Genomic DNA, 25,914 nt, shown 5'->3' with positions numbered 1-25,914 from the left:
CCTGGTAGGCTGCGGTCCATGGGGTTGCTAAGAGTCAGACACGACTGAGCAACATCACTTTCACTTTTCACTTTCATGAATTGGAGAAGGAAATGGCAACCCACTCCAGTGTTCTTGCCTGGAGAATCCCAGGGACGGGGAGCCTGGTGGGCCGCCATCTATGGGGTCGCACAGAGTCGGACACGACTGAAGCAACTTAGCAGCAACAGCAGCAGAATCTGTTAGAAGTGATTCAGAACAGAGCAAGAGAAAACAGCCTTCTAGTTCATACATCTGCCAGGATAGGTGAGCCTGGCTGTTGGAAGAGATTCTGTCTCTGGGTCCTTGGGATGGTATGGCGCCCTCTGGTGTCCAGTGACTGCAAAGGCAGGAAAGGGGAGGGACCTGAGACCCCACCCGCTTCACGCTTGGGTGGGGAGGGGCCGCTGCTGGCGCTCAGCAGCACAGCTCTTCCTTGTCAGCCCTGTTGTGCAAATTGAATTGTAAGACATCTTGCTGACCCTGCTCCCTGAATGTCAGGAGCGTCCCCTGTAACTGTAATGTCCCCTGCATGCCAGGTGTCCTCTAGGGGACAGTGCAGCCCTCGATTGAGAACCACTTGGTCAGAGGCCCATGATTCCATCCTAGAATCTGAGATCTTTAGAGAGGACCTGGCAGCCCCTTAACCAGACAGTAAGATCTTGCCCGGGGTCCTCCCTGGTGATCCAATGGTTAAGACTCCAGGCTTCCACTGTAGGGGTATGGCACAGATTCTATCCCTGGTCAGGGAACTAAGATCCCACGTGCTACATGGTTTGGCCAAAAATAGATAAATAAAAACAAGAAACAATTTTTTAAAAAAGATCTCATCGGTAAAACCCCTCCTCCCTACCCCCATCTTACCATCAGGTTGCCAGTTTATTCAGATAGGATTAAAGAACTGCATCCCCCATCTACCCCTAATAAAAGAGGGGTGTTATAGGAGTGGGAGAAGTGAGCAGTGGGAAACAAAAGTCCTCAGATGAAAGAACAGCCCTTTGATTGAATAGACCTCGCTGTTCACAGACCTCCCTAAGCTGTCTGCGTTTCCCAGTTTGTCTTGGATTGGTAAAACCTCCTTCAGGACTGGCCCAGTCGCTACAAGGCATTGGGAACCCCTGGGCAAGAAGCCTCGTTTCCATTAGGAAGGAAAATTCCTCGGTCTCTGCTTTCTAGGGCTCCCAAAGCACCCCTCCCCATTGGGGTTGCCAACCATGGATACAGATCTTTCAGAAGTCCCTCACTGGCCCCCGTCTGTGAGTTATTTTTGTCTACAGATTGGATTAGCCTTTTCTTCCAACCTGCTTATGCTCTCTTCAAAACAAATTTTCTTTATGTAATCACGATTTCTTCTTAATCAGCCATCAGCCTCACATTATCGTCAACTTTGATTTTCACTTAAGTTATTAAACTTGGACGTGACTCTTGTTTTTTGGCCAAAAGCAAGTCCTCCTTTAGAGCACGGATTTGCCAGGAGTGAGAGTCCTGGGAACAGACCCAGCGGAGGCCTCTCCCTGCCCTGGTGACCACTGAGTGTGGTGGCTGCTGCCACGTGGCCGTGCCCTTCTGCACCTGTCCTGGTGCTCCCCTCCTGTCACGCCATCCTTTTCTTCTGTGGTGTTCGTCACAGTTTGTATTTATCCTGCCTATTCATTTGTTTCACTTGCTTAACATCCATCACTGCTGGAGCGTGAACCACGAGGGTGTAGAGCGCCATCTCACTTGCTGCTGGGTGCCAAGCACCCCGTGGGGCCCCAGGCATAGGGTGGCTTGATGAATTCACTCCAAGGAGTGAATGAAAGCAGGTAAAAGGGTTTCTGTGCTTCTCTATCTCCCCTTGTGAAAGGTAGGGGCTGGGTCGTCCTTGTCCTTGTGTCCCGAGCCCCAGCACGTGGTAGAACTTGGTGACGCTGGAAGGTTTGCTCTCCGTCGTTAACTTCAGCCGCAGCATGTGGCACCATCCGTGGCAGTCATGCCGTGGCTCCCCTCATGGGTGCCAGTGTGCACCCACCCCTTCGCCTCCCTCTTCATGTAAAATTAATTACGGTTTGGCTGTGCTGGGCTTTGGTTGCTGTGCGCGGGCTTTCTCTAGTTGGGGCAGATGGGGGCTCCTGTTGATTGCGGTGCTTGGGCTTCTCATTGCAGTGGTTTCTCTTGTCGCAGAGCACGGGCTCTAGGGCCTGTGGGCCCAGTAGTTGGGGTTCATGGGCTTAGTTGGCCCGAGGTAGTATGTGGAATCTTTCCCGATCTGGGATCGAACCCACGTCCCCTGCATCGGCAGGCAGATTCTTAACCACAGGACCACCAGGGAAGTCCTCACCGCATTCTTACTTTGTTGCAAACACTTATTACTTCCAGATGTGCATCCTTACGGCTTCACTTCCTGTCTGTCCGACTCCCTCACTAGCCGTCCATCCCGCAGGGCGGGCGCCGCTTCTGCGCACTGCTGTACCCCAGCCCCTGGGAAAGCAGCACCCAGTGTCTGGTGGGAAAGCAGGAAGTGGTTGGTGAGCAGGTCCACGGGCCAAAGCCGCCTTTCCTCCCCGCCAGGCCCTGCACTAAGCACTCCGGGTCCTCAGGATGTGAGGCTTTTGGCTCCTGGGGACGTCTCTGTCTTCCTTGTCCTCTCCCAGCCCTGTGACCGGGCAGGCCGTCAGCCTTCTCCGAGGCTGTTTCTGCATCTGCACATCAGGCAGGAGGCATTTGTGAGAGTGCAGTGAGAAGCCGCCCGTCCATCACCATTACTCTGACCCGCATTCTGCCTAATTCAGCACCGTCAGCTGAAGTGGATGGTCTCGAATTCAGCCCTGAGGATCAGCCAGATACCAGCTGCTAAGCTGGAATGACCAGGATGGGCTCAACACATACCACTTTCCCCAGAAGCTCCCAGGCTGATCGGGGGACAGAGGGAGCTTTTAGGGGGAAGCTGAGATGTCACAGTCATAGATGTGGGCCCTGGACGCAGAGTATTCTGGAGCCTTTCAAGGGGAGGCTTTGCCAAAATAGTGTAGAGACTGCCCCGCCCACCCCCAGAGTGCAGGTGTTGAGCATCCCAGACCAGGCCCTACCTCCTCCGAGGGGCTGCTGTCCAAGGTCCTGCCGCCACTCACACAAAGGCGGCCTTGGAGCAGGGAGGAGGGAGCCTGTAGCTGTGGCAAATACAGGGTATTTGGGGCCAAGAAGTTGTGCGCGCCTGTGCTGATTTCAGGCCCCACTGAAATCGGCAGGCAGATCCCCACAGAGCTCATCTCCTGGCCTCCTTCACCTTTTTTTGTTCCCTTTCATACTCGAATCACATACACAGTCCCGAGCTGTTCATTTTCACCCGCTCCTCCCCCACACCCGCCCTCTACACACTGTCCACGAAGCTTCCTCAGCTCCCGTCGGCCCTGGGGACTCAGCCAGCCCCCAGCCCTGGATTTTCCCAGGCTCCCCAGGAAGGCAAGCAGGAGGGGAATGGATAGAGTTTTTTGTTCACTGCCCCCCTCTCCCCTCCCCCTGCCCCCACCTTCTTTTCTGCAAAGCCCTCCATTCTCTGTACCCGTCTCGAGGGAGGGGGACAGTGTGTTTTATCTCTCCACAACCAAGACCCTCACCTCCAGATAAAGGGCTCCGAGTGGGGGGAGGTCCTGAAAAGCTGCTTGCAACTGATAACAGTCTGTGCTGTCAGCCTTCCGCGCCCAGAGCCGGGAAGGGGAGGGAGCCACCGTAAATTCTGCGGCCCGATTATAATAAAGCCCCATGTGGCGACGCGTGACTGGATTTTATTGTGCCAACCACAGATGGAAGCATACCCCCCAGCTCCCGCCTCTCTCAGCCCCCTACCACCCCACCTTGCTTTCCAAGCCTCCCCCCTGGTCCCCAGCACCCCCCACCCCCACCCCCAGCCCCGTCCTGCTCCTGCTTCTTCCCTCTTTTCTTCGATCCTGGTGAGGTCGTTGGCAAGCATCTATTTGGTTCATGATACATCCTTTCTCCTTCCCAGTCTTCCTGTCCTCTGCCCACTGGTGGTCAGGGGAGGAAGCGCACTTCACGACGACCTCTGGCTTCGTCCTCGGCCATTTGTGCACCTCTCTAGATGCGGGCGTGGGCCGCAGCAGGGCCTGGCCACCCGGGGAGGAGGAAGCCCTTCCCGGGGACATGGCCAGCAGAGACACGGTCCCCCGGACTCAGAGCTGTGGCACCCGCTGTTCTCTACAGCCTGCCATGGGCCAGCCAGCCTCTCACAGCCATGGGCCTTCAGAGTTAGGGATTCACAGCGTTTCCCCCGGCCCACTGTTTCCCCGGCTTCTGTGCATTAACTCCTGTAACTGTGTGATTGCTCTTCCCCTTTTCTGAATGGAAAGAAGGAAGCACAGAAAGGTTCGGTGACTTCTGCGAAGCCCCACATCCAGAAAGAGCCAGGCTGTGCCCCACAGCTACCAGCTCCAAGGTCTGTGCCCTTAGCCATGACACTGCAGCTTCTTGTGAAAGCTCTGAGCACCCGTCCATAACCTGGGTCCATCTTCCCATGTGGCAGCCGTTGGCTGGTGCCACAAACAGGCTGCCACTTAAATGGCTGTGAGCTCTGCTGGTCACCATCAATTCCACCAGTCTTTTCTGCAGAAAAAAATTCTTTTCGGTTAGTCTCCCATGAACCTCTCTCCCAACCTGAAGATGCCTGGGGTTTAGGGTTCAGATGCAGTGACTTTCTTCGGGCCCCTCCCATTTATGGTGATGTGGCCACTGCGGTCAGCAATGGGATAACGTCCTCACAGTGCCTGGCCCGGCCCATGCACGCAGTGGGGCATCTGATCAGCATCTCTTCCTTTCTCCTTTCATCTCCAAGACATCAGGCACAAGGAGAGCCAGTGGGGCAGGTGTCCTTCAAAGCTGAAGGTCACGGTCTTCTTTCCGATTGAAGTTCTCATTCAGAACCTGGAGTCTCAGCCTCTCTGCATAGCTTTCTTCCCCATCATTAACAATACTTTTTTCCCACCCCGCTTTGCTTTGAAAGTTGAGTTTTGAGGACAAATGGCCACCCCACGGAGTCACTTGTTGGGTAAATTGTGTGAGTTTCTCGGGTAGGGGAGGGAGCCTTCATGTAGATTTCTTCTTTTCTGTCCTGGAAGGAGAGTCTAGATTCTAGGTTTACCTCCAAGGGAGTGCCAACAGCAGAGGCTGCCCGTTCAACTGATGTGGAACGGCAAAGTCCTCACTGTTGCTGTTTCCATTAGGACTTGAAAGGGTTGTTTCATGACAAAGTGGTTGAAGTTTAATTAGGAGTGGCTGGCAGTGGGCTTGCATCAGAAAGGGCCAGGGAGATGGGGATGGCTCTGGTGCTCAGCATGAGGATGCAGGAGACAGATTTGAAACCCCAGCAGCTCCCCTGGGCTTGAACTACTTGAATGCAAGTGTTCACAAGAGAACAGAGGGTCCCCATTGTGTGCAGGGCTCAGACCTGGGGTGGGGGAGGGAGCCTTGGAGAGGTGGTGATGAACTGCTTTGGCAAATGGATGAGATGAGGTTTGATTTCCCCGAAGTGGTGGTGGTTGGCGGGGGTAGGGCTCGGTAAGGGAAGAGCTTCCAAAATCTGTATGTGGGGGAAGGGTGATTGTCCCCAGACCCTGATCATGAAAGAAACTAGGGAGGTTGACCCAAATAGAACACACATCCCAGCAGCATAACTTCTCAGGAGGTCCTGATGCGATTCTCAGCCTCGAGAGGCTTCCACACTCACCTGCCACCAGGGCTGACCAGTGGCCTGAGTTGCAGCCGTACACCCACCCTGTAACTCACAACCTCACGCTTGCCCTTCCCTTCCCCTGCGATGCTGTTCCTTGAGACGAATGTTGCTTCGTCTGTTAGGGCTCCTGGTTGTTGGTCTGTGCTGCGCACTCCTTTCTCTTGAAGACGAGGCAGGATGGGTTCTTCCCTTCCCCCACATTGCCCCCCAAGAGTTGCTAAAACCCAGCATGAGCCAGAGTCTCAGAGTCCTGTCCCTTCCTGACGCTAGCCACTCAGAGGCAGAACCCTCTTGATCCCCCTTGGTCCAGCAGGTTCTGTGCTCTAGGTCCTGGAGCTTAGGCAGGTAAGACATTATTTAATGGATTTCTTTTGTTGGGGGGCGGTTGGCCTGTGCAGATGCTGAGACCCCAGAAGGTGAACAGCCGATGGACAGAGCAGCACACGATGCTTCAGCAAAGATGGAAGAGGAGGAGGAAGAAGAGGAAGAGGAGGAGGAAGAGAGCCTTCCCGGGTGCACTCTGTTTATCAAAAATCTCAACTTTGACACCACTGAGGAGACGCTGAAGGGAGTGAGTGACTTCTTGGCCCAGAGGGAATGGGTTGGGGGCGGGACTTCCGGTCTGGTGATCCATCCCTGTGGTCCCTGCATCTGTCTCCCACTCCCCACCCCCTCGCCTGGAAGCGAGACCTGCGGCAGTGTGTAAATGAATAACCTACAGCCACCTGCTTGACTCTTTTGCTAGGCTGTGTGGTAGACATCTCACCCAGAGATCTGAGCCGTAGCCAGACCAGTCTGGGGGCTGGGAGAGGCGTCCGCGTGCACGTGACACATGAGAGGGCCTGTCCGGGCGCCTAGGGAGGCATATGAGGTGTGAAAGAGGCAGTCAGAAGACAAGGCCCCTCCCCACGTGGTGTCTGCGAGGTTGACGTAAACGCCAGGCCAGCGCAGTCTCCTGGCTTGACAGAGCCAAGCAGGGGCACAGCAGTGAGCATGTCGGGGGCAACCCTGCCAGGAGACCCTGCTGGCCGAGAGTGTTGCATTCATAGGAGGGGGCAGAGGGGAAGACGATGGGGAGCTCAGGAGCCTCTGCTCTTCCTCTCTTCCTGCCCACGCCTGCGGTGGCCTGGCTCCCCTCCGGCTTTCATCAGTCAGCGGGCCCAACCTTTCTGACGCTAACGACCAATTTTGTGAAAGACAATTTTTCCATAGACCAGGACAGAAGCCATGGCTTTGGGATGATTCAGGTGCATTTCATTTCTTGGCACTTTTGTTTCTGATCTCGCACCGCCACTGATCTGACTGGAGATACCAGTCCACGGTCTGGAGGTTGGGGACCCTTGTTTCAAGACACGCCTGCACCAGTTGCAGGATTATCTGGTGACACGTGCCGACCTTCTCTTCCAGGTGTTTTCCAAAGTGGGTGCGGTGAAGAGCTGCTCCATCTCCAAGAAGAAGAACAAAGCAGGTATGCCACATGAAAAAAATGGTGTTGCTCCAGGCAGGGGTAAGGGTGCCTCTCACCCACTCATTCTGAAGGTCTCCTTTCATTTCGGAGCATTGCCAGCCCCACACTCTCTTGTCTGGCTCGTCCAAAATGGTCCTCCTTTCTGGGTCCCTGAAGACTCACGGTTTCCAGCGGGAGCATCCATGCACATCAGGTTCTCCTGAGTCGAGACCCTTTGCCACGCTGGAGTGTCAGGAGTGGTTTCAGAGCAGGGCTGTTAGGGGGCTGGCAGGGTTGACCCTGTTCAGCGGCAGACACCTCTCCATCCTCCCAGCATCTCTGTGCTCCTGGAGGATCTTCCCTCCAGGGAGGGGCAGGAACCGACCCATCTTGGGCTTTCCTGCTTCCCTCCCAAGACCAACCACCCAGATATGGAGCACCTGTAACACTCCACCAAGTCATCATCCATGCCCCTCACTGGCCTTGGGGTGCCTGGGCCAGGCGCCCTCATCCCTCCAGTCCACCTGGGGCAGTCTGACAAGTCCCTTGGCCTCTGGTCTATTTTTCTTTTCCAGCCCTGGCTTCCTACAGATAACGGACAGGCCCTCGGCCCTTGCTTTTTTTTTTTTTTGCAGTCACAGAGTCCCCATCCCTTCAATTTGGGGTATTTGTAGGGATACCATGTGGGTCAGCCCATGACTGTGTCCTGAGAAATAAATGAGCTAGTGATGAGAGCCCGGGGGGCCTGGCTGGATGGGAGCCCAGCCCGGGGTTCTCTACGTCTGATCAAGACTCAGAGAGGAGGGAGACGGAGCAGTTAGTGGGGTGTGTGGCTGAAGGAGGCGGCAGAGGGCTGTGGTAACAGGTCGGGAATGTACCGAAGGGGCAGAAGATGCTCCTGGAAAAGTAGGCTGATTCCACATCACAGAAGGGCTTCCTACTGGGGAGAGGAGTCTGGGCTTTTTCCCAGAGGCACCTTGGCGAGTTTGAAGCAGACACGTGGCCCAGGCTTTGGGGCATTCCCCTGTATCGGTTTGGGCTGCCATCACGAAGCACCAGGAACCAGGTAGATTCCACCTCAGAAGTTCACCATCCCACGGTTCTGGGAGCTGGAAGTCCAGGATAAAGGTGCAGGCAGGGTTGCTTTGTTCTGAGGGCTGTCAGGGAGGATGTGTTCCAGCCTCCCTGCTCGGCTTCCAAGGGAAGGTCTTCATGTTCACGTGGCATTCTCCCCGTGTACCCCTGCCCACCCGCTCCCACCACCCCTTTTCTTTTGCATAGTGACACCAGTCTTAATTGTATTCGGGCTTAGCCTGATGCTGCTAAGTCACTTCAGTCGTGTCCGACTCTTTCAGACCCCGTTGACTGTAGCCCAGGCTCCTCTGTCCATGGTATTCTCCAGGGAAAAATACTGAAATGGATTGCCATGCCCTCCACTAGGGTATCTTCCCAACCCAAGGACTGAACCTGCGTCTCTTACGACTCTTGCACAGGAGAGTTCTTTACCCCTAGCACTACTTGGGAAGCCTAATGACCTCATCTTTAACTTGATTATCTCTGTAAGGAACCTGTCTCCAAGTAAGGTCACATTCAGAGAGGCAGGGATTAGGACCTCAGCATACACATGGAGGGGTGGGGGTAGGGCACAGTTCAAACCATAACGTCCCTGTTCCCCCAAGAACTGCATACATACTTTAGGCTACACGGAAAGGCTACAATGCAAGCAGCAGGTGAGCAACATGAAGGCTCTGTTGTGCCGGGTTCAGGAAAAGAGGTGATCGCTGAAGTCCGGGGCGGGAGTCATGCTGGCAGAGGGGTCGCCCACTCCACCTGAGGCTGTTCCTGCGGCTTTTGGTGTCACTTTGCCCCTCTGGAGCCTGCCTCCCGGCCCCCCCAGAACACTCTTCAGCTTTAGAGCAGTTATCTGGTGATCCCCGGGAGTCATGCTGGCAGAGGGGTTCCCCACTCCACTGAGGCTGTTCCTGCGGGTTTTGGTGTCACTTTGCCCCTCTGGAGCCTGCCTCCCGCCACCCCCCCCCCCCAGAACACTCTTCAGCTTTAGAGCAGTTATCTGGTCTTTCAGTGTTGTGAGCAGCTCCCAAAATCTACAGTCTTTCAAGAGTCTCTGAGAGCCCTGTTCTCTGGGCTCATCCATCAGTGTCTGTTATCAGCAAGGGGCTCTAGAGGAACCAGAAAGCTGGCTGAGCTGGGGTCATCAAGGGGACAGTTGTAATGAAGGAACCAAGTGCCTGGGCGTGGGCTGGGCTGAGACCCACAGGGGATGCCGAGGCAGTGGCTGAGCCCAGAGGCTGTGGGGGAAGGAGTCGTGTGGCCGGAGCCATAGAAGAGGGGCCCCAGGGACTCCCCTGGGGATGGAGGGCAGGCAGGGGCCTGAGACTCCATGCTTCCAGCACAGGGGGCCAGGGCTCAACCCTGGTCAGGGAACGAGATCCCACATGCTGCAACTAAAGATCCTACATGCAGCCAAATAAAAAAATACTCAGAAAAGAAGAGCCACCAGCAGAGCCAAGGGTGTGGGTTGGATACTGGAGCTGCCAGAACACACCAGAGCAAGGAGACAGTGGAGTGCTTGGAAAGAACCAGGACCCTCAATGCGCTCTCCTCCACCCACCCATCTCAAATCAGGGCTTCCCATTGGCTAAACCCAACAGGAAACCAGAAGTCCAGGGAGCCCAGGTTGTGCTGACTGTGGCCGTCAGCCTCCCAGGGCAGGAGAAGGGCAGAAAGGATCTGCACAGTGTCAGTGACTCGGCGACGAACTTGTCTTCATGTATTTGCCTTTTGCACCGTCTCGATGCACTTTTTAAATAGCCTGTGTGCACAGATACCCCTCAGCCACCACCCACACCATTGACCCTGAGAACAGAGATCGCACAGATCCTCTGACACGCAAATACTGGAAGTCCCCACAGGGCGGTGCGGCCCGTCAGCCAGCAATTCCATCTGAGCCTCCCTGCCGTTGCCCAGAGAGCCACGCACATCTGGGCTGTTTGTGGAATGCCTTCCTGCCTTGGGCACCCCTGTTGTGACAACGTGGTTGTGAGCGGAAGTGCAGACACACGGGCGCGTGGCAGAGGCTCAGCCTCACGAAGAGATGCAGAGATGAGGACCACTGAGTCAGTAATGATACACCTTGGAACCTCCTTTGAGCCCATCATCCTTGAACCAGCCCTCTTTGAGTGCAGCTGTGAAAAAGAATACAGAATACAGTCAGTAAATTGGCGTCCCATTTTGTGTCAAAAGGGCGAGATGTCAAGAGATAGCTTATTCGTACATCCCCGCAGTTATACACGTTTACGTACAGGAAGCCAAGTTCCCTATAAATGGTTGCACTGTCCCTGGCTCTCTGAACTCTTGCTACTCACGCCCCAGCAGTAGGGAGCCAGAGAGGGTCACCTAACACAGTCACCCTCCCTGTCCCAAGCTGATGTCTGAAACCTGGGAGCCGGAGGCCGTTGGACGGTCAGAAACACTTTGGAGAGTAAGCCCCTGGCACCCTTGACTCTGTCGCATGTGTCCATGCTGTGCGCTACGTATGGAAGCGGGACTGCCTGGGTAGAGTTTTTTGCTGCTTGGCCCAAAGGCGGTCATCCCTCCCTCTGGAAGATGGGATTCTATCACAAAGTTAATTATCGTGTCTATCATCTGTTAATTAATAGTCCACCAGGCCTCAGGTGGCGGCTCTGTAACCGCGTTGGCTGATTCTTCCAGACGACCAGTAATAAACGGCACACCGGGGGCTGGGGTCTTTCTGGAAACCAAGAGGGGCGTGAAGAAATCAGAGAGTTGAGGGGACGTCCAGGGGGCCCCTGGGAACCCTTGAACTTGGTCCGTCCCAGCTTCTTTGTTTTCCTCCCCACCCGGCGCCCTGGTGCGACTCCCAACTCTGTCTCTTTCAGGAGCGCTGCTGTCCATGGGATTTGGGTTTGTGGAATACAGGAAGCCGGAGCAGGCACAGAAAGCTCTCAAGCAGCTCCAGGTAAGCAGGGGGTCTCCGCCGGGGTCCCCCTGCGGCGGCGCTAGGCAGGCGCGGGGGGCCGGGTGTCCTGTCCAACCTCTGAGATGGAGCAGAAATGCAGGCAAGTCCACATCTTCCGAGGCCCTAGGCAACAGCAGCCTGAGGCCCTGAAGCTTCCTCGGCTCCCCCGTCTCTGCGGTGCTCTCATTCACTCTCTTGATCAAGAAGAGCCTGGTTTGTGCCAGGCCTCGGGGAGACCGGTGAAGCAGACCTCTGAAGAAGCAACACCAAGACCAGGCCATGAGAAGGGCTCGGGTTTGCTGGCAGGAAGGGGGTAAGGGGCCATGTTTTCCTGTGTGCCTGCTTTCTGGAGACCCCCTTGGTTCCCGCTGTTACCTGCCATGTCTCCTGCTGTGTGGGGTGGTGGCCAGGGTTGGGGGGCACTGCGGACAGGCTGGGCGCTCATGCTTGTGCCTCTTGAATAGGCTTCTAAATGCAGGGAGCGTGGAAGGGCCCCACGGGTCCACGATCCCTTTTAAACCAGTATTTGGAATGGCCTGTGTCTGTCTAGGCAGGGCAGGCAGTATGAAATGGAGCTGACTAGGGTGGAGTTTACAAGCCAGGGTGGCGCCCTCCCGGCTCCTCATTCTGAGATGTGTGCTGGCTGGACTCTGGGTGGTAAGGGCACCCATACGGGGCCACCGCTCTGGGGAGCTGGACTTCATCATAGGGACCCTCCAGGTAACTGAATCTGTCCCAGTAGAGCTTGCTGGTCAAGAGAAAGGCCTTAGGGGTTAAAGGAAGTAGAACTGGGTGCCTAGCCCATTTGATTGTTTTTGTAGACATTTTTGTAGAATTTTGACGACTCGCTCCTTGGCCCAAGGTGACTCCCAAAAGAGCTGAATTGGGTTTCGGTGGGAGTTGGGGTGGGGGTGGCCTCTCCTCTGCTCTCCACCTCAGGTGCCCACGGGGCCAGGGTGGCCGTGTAAACTAGCCCAGGGGCTGGCATCACCCAGAGCAGAATTGAGGTGCCCCCCCACCCCGCCCCATCCAAAGGGACCACGTCTTGGCCTCAGCCAGTTACTGCCTCACGGTGGGCCCCAGCCATACCACATCTTCTCTGGTTTTTTGTTTTGTTTATGGTTTTTTTCAAGAGACACTGGAAGTCCAGCTGTGTCGTTAGATGCCGTGTACTCTAAGTGGATTTCAGCTGTGCACGCCCAGTGGTCCATCTTTTCTCGTCCACGTGATCCAGGAGTCTCAGGTTTCCCCCACACACGGGAGAGTTACGTTCGGTGGCTTGCTGTGTGCTCCATATGGGCATGTTGCCACCCAAAACCATTTCTACAAGGCTATGTGTGCTGTATTTTATGGGAGATTTAAAGGATTTTCAAGGGTAATTTTGCTAATACACCAGTTTTGCCTAAGGGACCCATGTTAGAGCCTCGCTTTAAAGGCATCTCCACTGTGATTTAGAATTCTTTTTTTTTTTTTTCCCAAGAGCCTGCAATTCAAACCCAACTCTCTCTGGAAACCAGACCGAAGGGGGTTACTTGGCCTGAAAATGCTTATAAACAATGGAAAATACTGTGCCCCTTGAATGGCTTAAAGGTCAAGGCCATTCTTGGCTCGAAAGGACTCAGAGGGCTGGGTCTCCATCACCAGCAGCTGCTGCCCACACTCGGCAGGAGGCACTTCTGGGAGAAACCCTTCTCAGTCCTTGACCCCAGCAGGCTTCTCTGCCCTGAAACAGTCAATCCCCCCTGGTGTTGCAATTCCCCTCACTCAGCCAAAGCCTGCTCCAGCAAAGGACAGGACTACGGGCGTGTGTTTCTAAGACAGAAGGACAGGCTATGTTGTGTCCTCTCGCAGGGTCATGTTGTGGACGGCCACAAGCTGGAAGTGAGGATCTCGGAACGAGCCACCAAGTGAGTGTCCACCTCCGCACCCGCCGCCCCTTCCCTTGGATCTGAATCTGTCCCTTTAACCCTGATGCTGGTGCCGCAGAGGGCATCTCACGGCCCTTTAACATCCTCCCTGACCCAACCCCTCTCACCCCTGGGGCCCCTTCCTGATGAAGGGGGTGCCTCACGTGCCAGCTTCAATGCCCTTTTCCCTGGTGAACTGGGACGGCGCCAGTCCCCAGAGTAGACGCATAATACACATTCATTACAACAGAGGGAACACGGGCCAGAGAAGCAAGCAACGCCTGCTTGTTCTTGCTGGTATCAGTGAGCCAAGGCAGAGTCAGTCGCGAATTGTTGGCACTTTGATGAACCAAAAGCAGCATTAAGACCTAGACGTCTTATTCTTTCTGTCTTTATGGGGCTTTCCTTTTTGGAGCCGGACAACAGTGCCCAGAGACAGCCTCTGCTTAATTTAAAAAGAGGTTCCGTAGGTGTTAGAGATGGAAGCAGCCCACAGTTTCGTGAACTGGTGGAGGTCTTCTGGGGGGGTTAGTGTCCTCACGTCTTCACCTGCTTGCACATCCTCGTTGGGCTCATACACCAGGAGTGCTTTGAACAGCAGCCAGCAGGTAAGGGGTCAGAGTTATCATCATTGTCCTTGTCAGAGCCACCCGCCCCACCTCACTGTGGGTTGTTGAGCAGCTGCTGATCGCTCTTCCTTCCCTGTCTGTTTTTCTAATGCTGCCTGTGGAGCCTGCCTAGGCCACATCTGGTGGTCTCTACCCATCCTGGTCCATGCCATGCTGAGCATCTTCAGCCAGAAGCAGGCTTGGTGCAGGAGCCCCCAGAAGCTAACAGAGGCTCCTGAGCCATGACTTAAGAGTGAGGGTCCAAGCTTTGAGCTCCGCAGCTTTGGGTTCTAATCCAGGGGGCTCCATGACCTTGGGTGGGTGGCTTTGCCCACCATGTAAAATGTGAAAACTGGAGATTGTGCACAAAGCATTTAGCACTTGCCCTGCACATGATCCCTCAGCTAGTGGTACTGGTCTTTCCTTCTCAGTCCCCTGACTCCAGGGAGTCAGGCTGAAGTCATCTTGCAGGCTCTCAACTCCTAGGCCTTGTTTATTTAGTCTTTCTTTCACTCAACCAAAAATTACAGAAAGTCTGCTGGGAACCAGACAGTCTTCTCAGGAGCTCTGGAGGGAGAATCCTTGGGTTTCTGGAGTGGTGCTGTTTGATAGACCCTTCTGCAGAGGTGGAAACATCCTCTGATGCTCTCTGCACTGTCACTGCGCGTGGCGTTTGAGCACTTGAGATGTGACAGGTACCGCTGTGTTAGTTACCTGTCACACTATAACTGAGTGTCCCCAAACTTGACAGATTAAAACAATGCATGTTTATTATTATCTCACAGTTTCTGAAGGTGAGGAATTCAGGAACAGCTTAGCCGGAAGTTCTGCCTTGGGGTCTCTTAGGAGGTCACAGTCAAGATGCTGAGCAGGGCTGCAGTCTCATCTGAGGGCTCAACTGAGGTTGACGGTTTCACTTCCAAAATGATGCCTTCACGTGGCTGTTGCCAGGAGGCCTCAATTCCTCACCACGTTGGGCTCTTCCCTAGGCCTGCACAGGTGTCGTCATGGCACAGCAGCTGGTTTACCTCCAGAGCAGGTGATCCAGGAGAGAACAGGGAAGAAATGTCTGTTATGACCTGGTTTCACAGGAGAGCAGGAGGGGAGTACACCTGAGGGGCATAAATACCAAGAGGCAGGGGCCGTTGGGGACCACCTTGGAGGTTGGATGATCCAGCAGCTGGGGAGTGGAATTTTTTAATTTTGTGTTGTGTTAATTGCGATTTAATTGCTTGCCACGTGCGGCTGTGGCTACTGTCTTGGACAGCACAGCCCTAGAGGACAGACAGCAAAGAGACACACGACTAAATATGTAAAGGGACCTAAGACTCCGTGCTCCCAATGCAGGGGGCCCGGGGTCAATCCGCCGTCAGGGAACTAGATTCCACTCGCCACAGCTAAAGATCCCAAGTGCTGCAACCAAAACCCTGCATGCCGCGAGGAAGATAGAAAATCCCTTGAGCTGCGGCTAAGACCTGGCTCAGCCAAGCAAAAATAAATGAAGTTTAAAAACCAAAAAACCCCACATGAATTTTTTTGACAGTAACGAGTGCCAGGAAGAAAAATAGAGCCGGGGGTGGGAGTAGGTTGCTGTTTTAGTGGTGATGGGGAGGAGGTGACGGTGGATCAGACTTCAGATGAGTCAGAACAAGTCATTTTAGTACCAGCTGCTGTTTATGTGCTAGGCACAGTGCAGAGTGTTTCAACACATCTTTTTCTCATTAAAACCTCAAACAATCTGACAAGGTTGGACCATTATTAGGCCTGTGATACAGCCAAGAAAACTGAGACCTGGAGAGGCCAAGTGATAACTTGCTCAGGATCACACAAATTGTATCTAAGTGGCCACAAGACTCTGACACTCAGATCGTCAACTCATGCCGCTACTCGTGGCCCTCCCCTGCTACCACGGAGTGGAAGGTCTCCCTGGAAGATCAGGGGGACAGGTTCCAGGTGGCCTTGAACCTCAAGTGGCAAGTTTCCTCTCGCAGCCCTGGCTGGCCTCCATGGTTAGAAGCTGCTTCAGGCCCCTCATGGCTCATTTGGTAAAGAATCCACCTGCAATGCGGGAGTCCCGAGTTGATTCCTGAGCCCAGAAGATTCCCTGGAGAAGGAAATGGCAACCCACTCTAGTATCCTTGCCTGGAAAATCCCATAGACAGAGGACCTGGCAGGCTACAGTCCATGGGGTCGCAAGAGTTGGACACAACTTAGCAACTACACCACCACCACCACCAGGCCCCTGTATGCTATGCTTCTGGTCAGTGATGAAACGTCTCCAACAAGACCTGGGGAGCAGCCAGAGTCCCTCTGGGCACCTGCAAAGATACACAGGAGACTGGGTTTGGGGGGAAACTGCCCCCCGCTGCCCCCATCAGAGTTCTTTCTTCAAGTGTCTGCTGGTCCCAGATGAAGGGCAGCAGACACCCTCTAGGTAGGATGTGTCACCTGGGCACCCACAGCTGCAGCGGGGAGACGAGAATTAGGCTGCATGCCACCCAGGGGAGCCCCCCTTCCCTTCGCCTTCCTCTCAGCCGCATCCACACTGCCTCCGTGAGTCCCTCACCTGAGTAGGGGACGAAAGCATCAGGGCTGGTGGCGGGGGATGGTGGTGGAGTCAGCAGAGTGCAACAGCTGTGCCGAGGTCCCAAATAACCCAAAGCCTTCCCCCGACCCTCCAGGCCAGCCCTGACAGCCGCCCGGAAGAAACAAGCACCCAGAAAGCAGACAACCTCCAAGATCCTGGTGCGGAACATCCCCTTCCAGGCTGACAGCCATGAGATCCGAGAACTCTTCAGGTAAGAGGCAAGGCTGTGCTGAGTGGGAGCTGGCTGGGCCTTCGGGTCCTCGATGGTGTGCTGAAGGCCATCACAAAGGTCATGTTCTCACCGCCAATGATGTGTCTCCCTTAATCTCAAAGACTGCTGTCTCAGAGCACTAGGCAGAAAGGTGTGCAGATGGGATGATCAGTTTTTCTCTATCCACACTGGTGACCTACAGGAGGGACAAGAACCAGGCAGACTGAAGCCCAGCTCCTCCCTCGATGGGCCCAAAATCCTGCCACCCAAGTCACCCTTTGGTTTAAGCCGGCAGTCCACTGCCGTCTCTGCATGTCAATCACCTGGTGACTTTGATAAATGCACCTTAGCTCAGACTCCGCCCCCAGAAAGTTACATTCCTTTCGTTGGGGGTGGAACCCAGAGACTGGTCTTGGGGTCAGAGCACCCCAGGGGATTCCGATATCCTGCCGGGATTGGGGACCCCTGGTCTACATTGCTGTCTGTGGAAATCCCCTTTTGAAATGAGAGGAGATCGCATACCTACATTATGTAGTCCATCGGCAGCTGCTAACACGGGAATCAACACTCAGAGGTCTCTCAGAGGCTGGGCAGGAAACAACCGGGCAGAGCTGGCAGGTGGGGACTGACGGGCTGGAGGCCAGCGGATATCCAGGGATCTCAGGTGCTTCTCTCAGGTTTTGAAAGAGAAACTGGCAATCTGGATCCTTAGGGAGAATAAATTGGCAACTAATTCACTTTCTAAAAACAGTGCGTGTAGGACAAAGTCTATGCATGGGCTAGATAGAGCCCGGGGCCACAGGTTTGCAACCCTGTGCTGGAACATTGCACCAGTTGGTTCAGGTAAGTTAGCTGCCACCCAGTACCAAGCCCTGGATGAAGTGTCTTTAGGGAAAGGGCCTAAGGGGCAAACAGTTAAAGCAAGCATGCTCTCCAGGTGTGTGCCACGCAGCACGGCAAAGAAGCCACTAAGCTCTCAGAACCTAAGGGCAGACAACGTTGGCCCCAGCCTAGCAGACTGTGGAAGCCTGGCTGCAAACTTAGAGTGTTCTAGGAACCTGTAGCTCCTTGGCCTGCACATTGGGGGTGGGGGTGTGTTAGACCTTGTTTGTTGATCCCACATTTGTCCAGTTCTGGCACAAGGATCGGGAGAGCTAAGTCCCCGTTAGGGTTACCCATTAGCTTCTTGCCAGGTAAGCTGTGGATGGAAGATAGAAGTCCTAGATTTTGGAGACTAGAAAGGATGTATCATCATTGTGTGAAATCTACCCTCTTTGCTTTTACTCAATGGTTTAAAGAATGGGAAGCCACTTGAGGGATTTCCTTTAAAAACTCCTGTCTTCCTTCCCGTGATCTAAATCACACACTGGCGTGCCGTTCGTTAACAGACGTGGTCAGCATGGTGCCGACGCAAAGATGCTGGCCCTGTCGGTTTCTGAGTAGTAGGGTCTTAGTTATAGTTTCTGGTAAGGTGGAGTCACAATGGGGGGGACTGTTTTCCATCTCCCGGTGTCTGGGGAGACGAGTCAAGAAGAGTGAGCTTGCCATCCCAAGAAGGTACGTACCCTGAGCCTCTCGCGGCTGCTGGTTTCAGCGAGCTCCTGCTTTTTGAGGAGTCCAATTTAAAGAACTGCCAGATCAAACCAGGATTGTACATGTGGATCAAGAATCGCATATCGCCAAAATGACAGTTTCGCTTGGTTCTGCAGTCTGAGGATGACACTGATCCAGGGAAACAAAAGACCGAGATGGAGAATGAAAAGTGCTGTCTGGTCTCGCGTTTTATGTTTGTTTTGAGAAGACAGGGAATTAGTGTCCCTCCCCGAACATCATTACACGTGGCCTCTCTTCTTCCTGCCATTCCCGGCAGTAGTTTTCATCAGCCCCTGAAAACCCAGAGCCTTCTTGGAGCCTGGCTTTGTTGTGTGTCCCAGCTGGGAGTTTGAGACCATTCCAAGCGTGGGCAGCAGGGGTCGCTGTGAGTCTTCTCAGAGAGACAAGCTGGGCCAGGAAACCAGACCCAGTTTCAGACAAAGCCAGCAGCCTGTAAGGGTCAGAGGCAGGGGGAGATGTCCAGGTTCAAGGGAACCCGTCCAGTCCATTTTGACGGGCAAGTTTTGTGGGCTTATCCTACCAGGCGTGATCACCGCTCACCGAGTGTTGGGCTCCGCACCGTGCTTTCCTGTGCTGTTATCTTTTTTTTAAAGCAGCAGAGCAGCGCTGCAAAGGAGGGGTGCTGTTATCCCTTCTGTACCCAGAGGGACACTGGAGACCTAGAGAGATGAGGTTTCCAGCCCAGGACCACACGGCTGAGCTGAAAGTGGGGTGTCCTTGGTCTGACCCAGAGCCCTGGCTTGGACCCGCACCTCTCTGGGCCTTGAACCATGAACCGCACCTCCTTAATCCTTCTCTTGGGTCTTGAAGAAGTTACCATCCCCCAGATCATTTTAGTAGAACTGCCATCCTGTGAGGGTGTGTCGTTTGTGCCAGGCACTGCGCTAGGTGCTGGGCGCAGAGCCGTGTCAGGAGAGACGGGCTCCTGGTCACGAAGGACCAGGAAAGAAAGTGACAGGGACGGACAGTGACACACTCAAGGGGTGCAAGCTGGAGTGCAGGGCTGTGGGGGAGTGTGGTCTGGTTCTTGAGACCACCTGTTGAGAGGCAGCAGCTCCCCTGCCCTCCCCAGTGCCCGGGGGGACCCTGCCCGTGAGCTGGGGGCAGCAGCTTCTGGGCGGAGGCAGTGTTGGCCTGGGCACTTCCTGGAGGCCACCAGCCTTCCATCTGGGCTTCGCTGCACCAGAGCCCAGCCTCTGAAACCTAGCCTGACGGGTGCCCAAAGACCCTGCAGATCACGCCTCCGCAGGATTGTCCTCTGGGCCAATTCAAGGCTCGCCCTTTAGAAAAGTCAGGGAGGTGGGACCTCCCTGGTGGTTCAGTGGTTAAGACTTCCCCTTCCAGGGCAGAGGGGTGTGGTTCAGTCAGGAAGCTGAGATGCCACCTCAAGGCCTGAAAACTAGAAGATAAACAACAGAAGCAACATTGTAACAAGTTCAATAGAGAATTTTTAAATGGTTCACATCAAAAAAAAAAAAAGTAAAAAGTAAATGGAGTAGCACTTCCCAGGTCCCTCTCTGTTGCCCCCTTTCTGGACCTCAGTTTCCCTCGGCATGAAATAGCAGTCTTCATACTGCTGGTAACGTGTGCTGTGAATTTTGATAATGATGCCACAATAATAATCACTAGTGTTTATCCCTATCATGAAGCAGACTTTTGGAGCCCGACCTCTGCGCCAGGCACTGTGGGCTGAAGTGCTTTGGCTCTTTACAGCCCTGCAGAATGCTTGTCGTCATCGTCTCCAGTAAAGAAACCAGCTCCGGAGCCCAGAGTCCTACCACTGGGTCGTCAGAGGCTCAGGCTGGCACCCGGCTCCCTCACCACGTGGCTGCCTCGAGGGCTGTTAAAAGGATTAAGTGAGATTATGCATGTGGGGCACTTAATACAGCGCCGGGTATGGAGCGGGTAGTTAATCAGTGTTCGCTGTGGTTATTAAACAGCACAAAGCTGGTGGCTTCAGGCTGGGAACCCAAGGCAGGGCTGACTCAAGACAGAGCCTGTGTCTTTGACAGCAGTGCCAAATCCTTGGAAGTTTTCTGCAGTATGTCCTTTTTTTAAAATTTTTTATTTATTTTATTTTTGACTGGCTTTTCTGTAATTGTGGAGAGCCAAGGGCTCTTTTCGAGTCGCGGTGCGTGGCCTTCTCGCTGTGGTGGCTTCTCCTGTGGAGCGTGAGCTCTAGGCCACGTGGGCTCAGTAGTTGTGGTTTCGGGGCTCTAGCTCACCGGGCTCATAGTTGTGGCCCATGGGCTTCGTTGCTCTGTGGCATGAGAGTCGCTCCCAGACCAGGGATCGAACCCCTGTCTCCTGTCAAGTGGGCGTCCCCGCTGCTCTCTGGGTTGGCTCTGGGTTTGGTCTGTGGTTCACTGTGGAGGCCACAGGCTCCTGGTCTGTAGATGGTTCCCAGTAAATGTGTGCTGAGCACCTGGATTTAACTGCAAAGCCTTCCTCTGTGGGATCTGACAAAGACAGGGCATGAGACGCAGAGAGGTTAAGGAGTTTGCCCAGGGTCACACAGCTCTGCAGCGGCACAGCCGGGTGGCTCTCACTCTAGACGCCCCCTCCCTCACCTCCCCTGAGGTCAGGATGTCAGGTGGCAGAGATGCAGCCACCTCCTCGGGCAGGCTGGGCCTTCGGCCCCAGGCTGCAGATGGACGCTTTTTCATCTGAGCGGTTTTTTCCCTTCCTCAGAGGTGCGAACCACCTGCCAGGGGTGTGAATGGGTGAGTTCACAACAGGTGTCTAGAGGCCCTAATTACTTGGCTTGCATCGCCCGCTTTGTGGACGGCGTCCATCCGTCCCCGGCCCCCTCGCCTCCTCATTTCCTCTTGCAGTGACACGGTGACCGCGACCGGGACCGTGGAGGGAAGGCCCAACACAGCTGGCCCGCTGAGTTCCTCTCTGGCGCTCCCCCCAACCCCTGTCTCCCCTTGCCCAAGGGCGGGGTCACTGCCGGTTTAACTCCTGGTGGTCTGCAGTACCTTTCCAGAAGCTTCGAGCCCTGTCATCTGCTCTCCACAGACTCCTGGGAAGATGCCTGGGGCCACTTCCCCTTCACCAGGAAGAAGCCCTGCAAAAAACAGCTCAGGCGGTTCGAGAGAGCCAGCCTGGACCAGTCCTGAAGGCGGGGTGGGGAGAAAACCCTCAGCCAGGTTCCGAAGGGAGTGGGGTGAGGAGGGCACAGCTGTCCCCAGGTTCCCCCTCCACCCACCCCTGTCATCTCCTCCCTGCAGAGCGACCCTGAGAAGAAGGCTCTGCATCCGCTGATGAGACCTGGCCGTGCCCGTTCATTGTTTCATCCACAGCTGCTCTCACCTGCAGCAGCGTCAGGTGACCGAGGCAAGGTCCACAAGGTTATGGACTACTGTCCATCCGGCCCTTCACGGGGAAAGTTTGCTGAGCCCTGGACTAAGGAGATCGTGGGGCCTGCGGGAAGACGGGGCATGCCCTAAGGGGCTTTGTTTCTGTCTTCTAGTTTTAATAATACACGGAAAGTAGTTTTTTCTTCCCCCTCTTATAAAAAAGACAAACGTGACGGGTAATGCTAGAGCCCTGCTGACCCCTCTGAAGACAGGATGTGAGGTCTCAGCTCAAGGAATTGCAGTGTCCATTTCTGCAAACCGCACCCACGCCGTTTTTTTCATCAGGGTATCTCTGCTTCTCCACTTTGCTGGGCTTTTTTGTTTGTGTGCTTGCTTTGTTATAGGACCGTTTTTTTATGAGCAGTTTTTGGTTTACAGCCAAATTGAGAGGCAGGTTTAGACCGTTCCCATGTACCCCTGGCCCCACCTATATGTACACGGCCTCCCGAACTAGCAGCGTCCCCACAAGAGTGGGACAATTGGACTCAATGACTGTGTGGTCTGCGGTGTTTTGTCTTATTTGAATAACAAATGCTCCTGGGAACATTCTTGTGTATGTCGGTAGCCGTGTGCGTGTTTTTCTGTAGGGTGTACCCATCGGAGTGGAGTTGCTGGGTCATGGGTGAGCATATGTCAGCTTCAGTAAACATTACTCAGATGGTTTCCAAATCAGTTCTATCAGGTTCCACTTCCAGCTGCCCACTGACCTCGCCAACACTTGATAGTGTCTGTCTTTCTCTTTTTAGGCATATCTGGTGCGTATATAGTAGCATCATCACATGATTTTAATTTGTGCTTCCCTGATGGCTAAGGAAATCAAATCCCTTTTCATACTTTTATGGTGATTTGATTACATTGTTGTTCAGTTGCTAAGTCACATCTGATTCTATGACCCCACGGACTGCAGTGCACCAGGCTTCCCTGTCCTTCACCATGTCCCAAAGTTTGCTCACACTCATGTCCGTTGACTTGGTGACACCATCCAACCATCTCATCCTCTGCCTCCCTCTTCTCCTGCCTTGAATCTTTCCCAGCATCAGAGTCTTTTCCTGTGAGTTGGCTCTTCACTTCAGGTGGCCAAAGCATTGGAACTCCAGCTTGAATATACCCTTGTGGAATGTCTATTCAAATCTTTTGCCCATTTTTTAAAAATTGGGTTGTCTGATTTTTTAAATTACTTTCTTAGTTACTTTTTACATAATTATGCATATTCTGGATTCCAGTCCTTTGGTGGACGTAGGATTGCATGCCCTTCCTCTCCTATTCTGTGGGTAGCTTAGCAGTATCCCTGGATGAACTGAGTTTGTTAATTTCAAACATTGTCGATTTGTCATTTCTTCCCCTTCTTGGTTAGAACTTTCTGGGTCCTGTTTAAGAAAATGGTGCCTCCTCCAAGCTCACGAAGACGGCCTCCTATGTTTTCCTCTGAAATCTTTGACCCTTCGTAGTTATGCAATCCATCTGGAATTGATTTTTGTGTATGGCGTGAGGTAGAGATCAAGGGACATTTTTTTCCCCCACATGGATATTCAGTCGGCCCAGCATCATTTATTGCAAAGGCCATTCTTTCCCCTCTGCTCTGCAGTATTGATTTTGTCATAAATCAGGTGACCGTGTATGTGAGGGGCTGTTTCTGGACTCTCTAATCTGTTCCGCGGGTCTATTTGTCTCCCCTTGTGCCAATACCCCCAGTCTTAATTACTGTGACTTTGTAATAGCTTGCTCCGCGGTGTCTTTGTTCCTTGTGAGGGCCTCGGCCGTTCTCGGCCGCCGTGCTCTTCAGGTCTGTGTGTTTTATTCCTCAGCAGCTGGAGGTTCTGAGCAGAGGGAGTGGTGGGATCTGACTTACATCTGTGAACAATCTTGTGAGGAGACTCGAGCGGTTTCTGTAGTCGGCTTGCCTAGAGGGGACAGGGGCTGGGACCAGGTGTCAGCCGTGGAAGTGGGGTGCCAGATGTGTATGGGGGTGCGCTTTCAGAGTCATGCTGATGGCTTTAATGAAGACTACGATGCAAACGGGAGTCAAGGATGACGCCTGTGTTTCGGTCCTCAGCAGCAAACTGGATGGTCTGGGGGCAGGTGGTCCAAGGGAGGGTGAGCCCCACTCCGCACACCCACCACTTCCTCGCCCATGACAGAGCACACGCAGCAGGGGCCAGAGAGCACTGCCCAGTTGGCCTGTCCACGCGTGTGCGTGTGTTTGGGGGTTTGGGGCCGCCCCTTAGCTGCGTGGTATCAGCTGTAGCAGCAGCATCGCTGTGTCAGTATCCCTCACCGGCCTGCTCTCTGCCTGAGAGGGAGGGCTGTTGACAACAGTTGGGTGTTCGCACAGCCTTTACCAGCAGGCCCTGCCGGGGCCTGAAGTGCCTTTGTGCTCACGATTTCATCTGTTCCTCCCCCCACAAGCCTGGGGAACGGCCGCTGATGAGGCAGATGGCTGTGCGGCCATAAAACCCCAAGCAAGTGGCAGAGTCGGATCCGTGCTCCCAGTCACTCTCTTTCACTGCCACCTTTCCCTTTGCAGAGTCAGGGGACAGAGATGCTCCTTATCTCATGTGCTCATCTCATTCGCTCAGTCTCGTCCGACTCTTTGCGACCCCGTGGACTACAGCCTGCCAGGCTCCTCTGTCCATGGGATTTCCCAGGGAGGAATACTGGAATGGGTTACCATTTCCTTCTCGAGGGGATCTTCCCGACCCAGAGATTAAATCCTCATCTCCTGCATTGGCAGGTGGGTTCATTACTACTGAGCCACCAGGAAAGCCCCCATCTATCCATGTAGCTTATATCTGTTATGTCCTTATACTATGCCAGTGATTTTCCGTGTCCGTGATGCTTGTCAAGGCCAGTCTACAAATACTTAACATGTGCTCACTGCAAGCTGGATACTGTGCCCATTTCATTCAAAGGGCCTGCTTCTGTCCCTGGGATCACTGCATTCTAAGGACATGATGGGCCCACCTGGGAAGGTGATGACAGTTAGGAGGCAGTAACAACAACAACAACAAATACAGAGGGATCTGTCCTCCCACTGAGGGACTGTCCCAAAGGCAGAATGCAGGAGTCCTTGCCTGACCCCTTTTTATCTTGAAAGAGACCCGGGGTTTTGAGTGGACTCCACAAGCTAGCTGTAGAACACAGCTCAACACCCTTACAGGGTCCAATCCCAGAGGTCCCACCCTGCCCCGCCTGTGGGGTGACCACATCTCAGCTCCAGCTTTTAATGCAAGGGGCCCTTGGAACAGAGGGGAGAGGCATGAACTAACCAGGCTATAACTGATTGGAGGAGACCGCAGGGCAAGACTCTCAGCAGGTGTTACTGGGCATCTTATTTCTGCTCAGGGGAAAACCAAGCAAATACACACACCTGTCAGCACGGCTAAAAGAACAATATAAGAGTAACACAAAAGGCCAGCGAGGATGCAGAGAAACTGAATCAGACACGTTGCCGGGGGGATGTAAAATGGTCCAGCTCTCCTGGAAAAGTGTGTGGACAGTTTTAGACGAATGAGACAGACACTTATCACGTGACTCGGCAACTGCACTCTTGAGCATCTGTACCAGAGAAATGGAAATGTGTGTTCATACAGAAACCTACACGCAAGACTCCCGTGGTGGTCCAGTGCTTGCAAATTCACACTTTCACTGCCAAGGGCCCGGGTTCAATCCCCGATCAGGGAACTAAAATCCCGCAAGCCACGCAGCCCCGCCAAAAAAGAAAAGTTTACACATGTCTAACCACTGATGAGTGGATAAACCAGATGTAGTCGGTCTCCACACTGAAATGTTACTCTGCCATAAATAGGAATGCAGTGCTGTTGGCTGTGACACCATGGGTGAAATCAAAACCAACATGTTAAGCGAAAGAAGCCAGACACGAAAGACCCCGTACCACACGATTTCATTTATAATCAACGTCCAGAAGAGGCACACCGAGAAAGGAAGTAAATTAATGGTGGTTTGGGGATGGGCAGAGATTGCGGGTGACGGCAAAGGGATGTGAAAGCTGATGAAATTTTCTAAAATGGCTGCGGTGATGGTTGCACAACTCCGAACACACTAAAAGCTGTGGAATTGTACACTTTGGGCGAATTGTATGGTATGTGAATTGCATCTCGATAAGCTGTTGGAAGGAAGGGAGGAAGAGGCACACACAAGTCCATACCTGTTTCATGCATACTGTCCTTCATTGGGCACATGGTTAAACTGCGATGCATTTGGACGATGGAATATGATTCAGCAGTAAAAAGGAACAAACCAAGACGCCCTGGTGTCCCAGTGGTTAAGAATCTGCCTGCCAAGGCAGGGGACACGAGTTCAACCTTTGGTCCAGGAGGATTCCACCTGCCTCTGGGCAACCGCGCCCGAGCTCTAGAGCCCGTGCTCCGCACCAGGAGAAGCCACCACAGTGAGAAGCCCGCACAGCGTGACTAGA

At 53.8% G+C, this 25,914-nt stretch overlaps 1 protein-coding gene across 2 annotated transcripts in view; it reads left to right on the top strand.

Moving 5' to 3' along the window:
• The window catches only part of RBM19 (RNA binding motif protein 19), a 121,432-nt gene that overhangs the window by 21,463 nt on the left and 74,055 nt on the right, over window positions 1–25,914 (top strand). For both annotated transcript variants that reach the window (XM_005691470.3, XM_018061184.1), the window contains exons 17-21: window positions 6,142–6,314; window positions 7,151–7,211; window positions 11,111–11,190; window positions 13,042–13,097; window positions 16,387–16,503. In XM_005691470.3, coding sequence (XP_005691527.2) covers window positions 6,142–6,314; window positions 7,151–7,211; window positions 11,111–11,190; window positions 13,042–13,097; window positions 16,387–16,503 — 487 coding nt within the window. The remainder of the gene's footprint in view (window positions 1–6,141; window positions 6,315–7,150; window positions 7,212–11,110; window positions 11,191–13,041; window positions 13,098–16,386; window positions 16,504–25,914) is intronic.

This window comes from Capra hircus, chromosome 17, assembly GCF_001704415.2.
Source record: "Capra hircus breed San Clemente chromosome 17, ASM170441v1, whole genome shotgun sequence".
Lineage (NCBI taxonomy): Eukaryota > Metazoa > Chordata > Mammalia > Artiodactyla > Bovidae > Capra > Capra hircus.
Note: the sequence above shows the minus strand (reverse complement) of the source record. Positions and strands in the feature narration are given on the sequence as shown.